General features: G+C 37.2%; 1 protein-coding gene across 1 annotated transcript; it reads left to right on the plus strand.

Annotated features, from left to right (window-relative positions):
- The first annotated feature begins 3,569 nt into the window (after positions 1 to 3,569).
- On the plus strand, positions 3,570 to 4,868 carry LOC123872611 (UDP-N-acetylglucosamine 1-carboxyvinyltransferase 2-like). Its single transcript, XM_045916992.1, has one exon. The coding sequence runs from the start codon at positions 3,570 to 3,572 to the stop codon at positions 4,866 to 4,868; it is 1,299 nt and encodes a 432-aa protein (XP_045772948.1).
- Positions 4,869 to 5,085: the final 217 nt, after the last annotated feature.

A 5,085-nucleotide genomic window follows, 5' to 3' on the forward strand; every position in this document is an offset into this window, starting at 1 on the left:
ATGAAAAATATTATAGTAGGTAGAGTTTTCAGGGAACTTTTCGGTGTGTAATCCAGTGCTGTTCGATGCGAACAATACTGAACGGTCGGGTTTCATCGGCTTCACAAAGCCTTTTGTGAGGCGCGATCCGATTGAACTCCGGAATCCTGATCTGGGGAGTTAAAATACCTTTTACGTAACGGCGCAATATACATATTATAAAACCTATAAATGATTTTCCCGGTCGTATTTTACATTTTAATTGTTTAAATGGAAAACGAAAAGTTTTTTTTGTTTTCGATTTAATTTTCTTTCCTGTTTTCTTTGAAGTATCATCATCACATCACACAGACCTAAACCGTAGACTTAAAAGGACTAAGCCTTTTGAGATAGTGTAGGTATAGTGTTAGTTCAGTTTAAAGAACACAAGAAAGAACAAAGTGAAAATTTAGTGCTAGTGCATTTTAAAGAACACAAGAACAAAGTGTCTTTCAACGAAAACTAACTTTAAACTAAGATAAGTTAATGGACCGATTCTTAGATATAGTACTTTTATAAGTTTAGGTTAATAATGTAAAATTGCTTATTAGCTCTACTCGTAGGCTAGATTGTAATGTTAGTAAAGTACTGCCGTCAGCACTTTATGATAAAAAATAAATAAATAAAAAATCATCATATCATCTTACCCATCACCGGCTTACTACTGAGCACCAGCCTACTCTCAGAATGTAAAGGCACGTAATGGGTTGGGATATAATCTATCACGCTGGTCAAATATGGATTGACAGATATCATACGCTTTTGAGAATATTATGGAAAACTCTCAGGCATACATAACTTTCTTTTATCTTGATGCATAACTCCCAACATAAATATAACAAGTGTAAATTAAAAATTTATAACACCCCCGACAAGTGAAGGTTACAGTAACTAGAAAAGAGCTGATAACTTTCAAACGGCTGAACCGATTTTCTTGGATTATAGCTAAGAACACTCTCGATCAAGCCACCTTTCAAATAAAAAAAATTAAATTAAAATCGGTTCATTAGTTTAGGAGCTACGATGCCACAGACAGATACACAGATACACAGATATACATTCAAACTTATAACACCCCTCTTTTTGGGTCGGGGGTAAAAATAAATATAGTAATTAACATAGCGATATACTTGCCATTTCAAACTTACAATAACCAGTTCATGTTAAAGGATATCCTATCAATACAACTTTATGATACGAGTCGGTATAAACAGGGGCCGTTTTATTAAATAACATCATTCAATAAGATCTTTTATTGCAGCGCTGAGCTGAGTATGCGAGCAATAAATTTTATAATACCAACCTAAAGTGTGTGAGTTGATGTAAGTACATAAATATAATATTTTAAGCACCTATGTCAAAATATCAATCAAATATAAACTGCATTGTGCAAATATAATATCAATCAACAAGTGTCAATTAAAAATTAATAACACCCCCGACAAGTGAAGGTTACAGTAACTAGAAAAGAGCTGATAACTTTCAAACGGCTGAACCGATTTTCTTGGATTATAGCTAAGAGTACTCTCGATCAAGCCACCTTTCAAACAAAACAAAACTAAATTGAAATCGGTTCATTAGTTTAGGAGCTACGATGCCACAGACAGATACACACGTCAAACTAATAACACCCCTCTTTTTGGGTCGGGGGTTAAAAATAAAATGCATTTTTTAGGAATGTTCTTTGTGTGTAGTCCCAATGTCCTAGTCCTCACTTGGCTAGCGTGATAGATTATAGTACACACTTCTAATTCTGAGAGGGGAAAACGTTTTTGTATAAATGTTACTGTTACTGTATAACATTTATACAAAAACCCTTTCGTGATTATCGTGCTTTTTAACCCCCGACACAAAAAGAGGGGTGTTATAAGTTTGACGTGTGTCTGTCTGTGGCATCGTAGCTCCTAAACGAATAAAACGATTTTAATTTAGTTTTTTTTTGTTTGAAAGGTGGCTTGATCGAGAGTGTTCTTAGCTATAATAGAAGAAAATCGGTTCAGCCGTTTGAAAGTTATCAGCTCTTTTCTAGTTTTCGTATAGAGGTTTATATGTCGGGGGTTCTTTAAATTTTGAGTTATTACCCACGACGAAACGAAGAAGGCTTTGGGTAAGAACTTTTAATTATGTTTGTGCTTAACTGATTTTGATGGTGGTGTTAGCATTCCATAGATACCATTTCAGAGTACGTTCTTAGATTATAAGGCCATGTTTGAGTGGGTGCTGCAGTTGATGTAGTTCTCTAAAACGGTAAATCCAAAGCCTATTTCTGTTTGTTACATTTCCCAAATCTGAATTTATTCACCGATACTTGCAAGCTAAAAGTGGCCAGCACAGTTGAATATTAAATGTGTCGTGGTGTAGAGAGCCAGCGCAATTTATATTACAATACATTTATAGGCCATTCCGCCGGAGCTCTAAACGGAATCACCTCTTAGCACTTACATTTATAGAATCGGATCTGAATAGAACTCCAGTCGCCACCGCTATGAAATAAGCTTCATTTTCTTGAGTGATTGTCATAAAACGATTTTGTCGTTCAGTATAAAAGGACAAGAAATTCTATTAAAATAAAATTTTCTTATAAAACCATGGCACTGAAAAACCTTAATCCACGCGAACGAAGTCGCGGGCATCATCTAGTATTTTATAAAGAACATCTTGACTTTTTACCCGACTGCGGCAAAGCCAAAAGGAAGGGTTATGATTTTACTAGCAAAGGATTAGGAAATTTTGTTGGTGCGGTTGCCAAGGTCTGCTCCCTCGTCTTCTTGTCTATTGTTATTGGCTTTGCAGTCAGTTCGTTCTTCTTAGATTATGTTGTGAAATCTCGTTGTTTCCTGAATAGAAAAATAAATAAAATAAAATGAAAAATAATAACGATAAACTTAACACCGGTAATGTATACGGAACCTACTAAATTTCCTTGCGCTGTTCGCTGCGTTGATCATTTACAAATTCAGTACAAGCGCGGCTAGTGATCCCTAACAGGAACTAGTTTGCCTCTTGGCATACAGGCTTATATATTCTTGGCAAACTTGTTTTTTGTTAGGGTTTTTGTTGTGTATGTAAGTACACTCGTCTAATTTACAGTGGCGTTCCGTGGCGCCGGGAACCTACGAACTTTATTCGCCTTCCAGACCTCGTAGTGAGTAGTGTTACTGTATTTTAGTAATTCTAACTTGATTTTGTGCTTCAAATACTCACCGGGAGTTCCATCTTTGGAGAACTATTAAACTAGATGTAAGCTGTTCTGTGGTCTGGAACTGGCTCTGGACTGGAAGGTGCTACGGTGGACGCGCACTTACACCTTCTCTGGGGTTCCAGGTTCTACGGAGCAATCCAACTTTTACCGACGCATCTACTGGCTGCTACAGAGGGATTCCAGCCAAGAACTTCTGTGTTTCCTGCGGGTACCGGGTACCCAGACTACGGACTTTCAGGACTGTGCTGTGTATATGTGTTAACAAATAAAAAGAAACTGCATTATTTTTTTGTATAATAGAAAAGATTTTGGTTTGAACTATCCAACTTTAACTTTTTGGGGGAACAAAATGGAACAGATTATTGTTCATGGTGGTAACCAATTAAAGGGAACAGTAAAAATCGAAGGGGCAAAAAATGCAGTACTGCCAATTTTAGCTGCGACTCTTTTAGCAGAAGAAGGAACAACGACATTAAACAATGTGCCGATCCTATCTGATGTGTTTATAATGAATCAAATAATTAAACATTTAAATGTAGATATCACTTTTAATGTAAACGACAATCAAGTAGTTATTGACGCGACAAAACCATTAGGGATTGAAGCAAACTATGAATATGTAAGTCAAATGAGAGCGTCTATCGTTGTCATGGGTCCGTTGCTTGCGCGCAATGGTCATGCGAAAATAGCGATGCCAGGAGGCTGTGCAATTGGAAAACGTCCAATTGATTTGCACTTAAAAGGGTTTCAAGCTTTAGGCGCTAAAATCATTCAAAAAAATGGTTACATTGAAGCGATCGCGGATGAATTAATCGGAAATATGATTTACTTAGATTTCCCGAGCGTAGGTGCAACTCAAAATATCATGATGGCTGCTGTTAAGGCCAAAGGAACTACAGTGATTGAGAATGTAGCGAGAGAGCCTGAAATCGTTGATTTAGCTAACGTTCTTAATAAGATGGGGGCAAAAATTGTTGGTGCTGGGACAGAAATGATGCATATCGAAGGTGTTGATAAACTTCATGGCGTAACACATTCAATCGTCCAAGACCGTATTGAAGCTGGGACTTTTATGGTTGCAGCGGCCATGACGGAAGGAAATGTACTGATAGAAGAAGCGATTTCTGAACACAATCATCCATTGATTTTAAAATTAACAGAAATGGGCGCAAAAATTGTAGAAGAAGATGGCGGGTTACGCGTGATTGGACCAAAAGTCATCAAACCTACAGATATTAAAACCATGCCGCATCCAGGTTTTCCAACAGATATGCAAGCACAAATAACAGCCATTCAAATGGTTGCAGATGGTGTTAGTGCTGTAACTGAAACTCTTTTTGAGAACCGTTTCCGACACTTGGAAGAAATGCAACGTATGAACGCAACTGTTAAAATTGATGGCAATGTTGCAATCATTACTGGAACGGATGCTTTGCAAGGAGCTGCGGTGGAAGCAACAGATTTGCGCGCAGCAGCAGCGTTGATCTTGGCAGGACTTCGTGCGAATGGCATTACTCGTGTGTCTCACTTGGAATACTTAGACCGCGGGTACTACAAATTCCACGAGAAACTACAAAAACTAGGTGCAAAAGTAGAACGTGTAAACGATGAAAAAATTGTGGAAACACAATATTCCACAGCTGGCTAAAAGGAAAAATTAGAGACGAGTTCGACATAATATATTATATGACTTTGAAATTTTAATGGTCATTTTATATGTTTCCGGAACGGTGATCGGTTTCGGATGAATTGGTAATAGTGATCATAAAAAAGTCGTACGTCCATATTCAAATGGAGGAACTTCGTTGATTCATTTGGATAGGGACGTTTTTTGTTAAAGATTAAGTGTTCATAGTAAACTACGC

Source organism: Maniola jurtina, chromosome 15, assembly GCF_905333055.1.
Source record: "Maniola jurtina chromosome 15, ilManJurt1.1, whole genome shotgun sequence".
NCBI lineage: Eukaryota > Metazoa > Arthropoda > Insecta > Lepidoptera > Nymphalidae > Maniola > Maniola jurtina.

Bases quoted from the DNA above. Each gene is read 5' to 3' on its own strand.
- LOC123872611 (XM_045916992.1), top strand. From the start codon at position 3,570: ATGGAACAGATTATTGTTCATGGTGGTAACCAATTAAAGGGAACAGTA.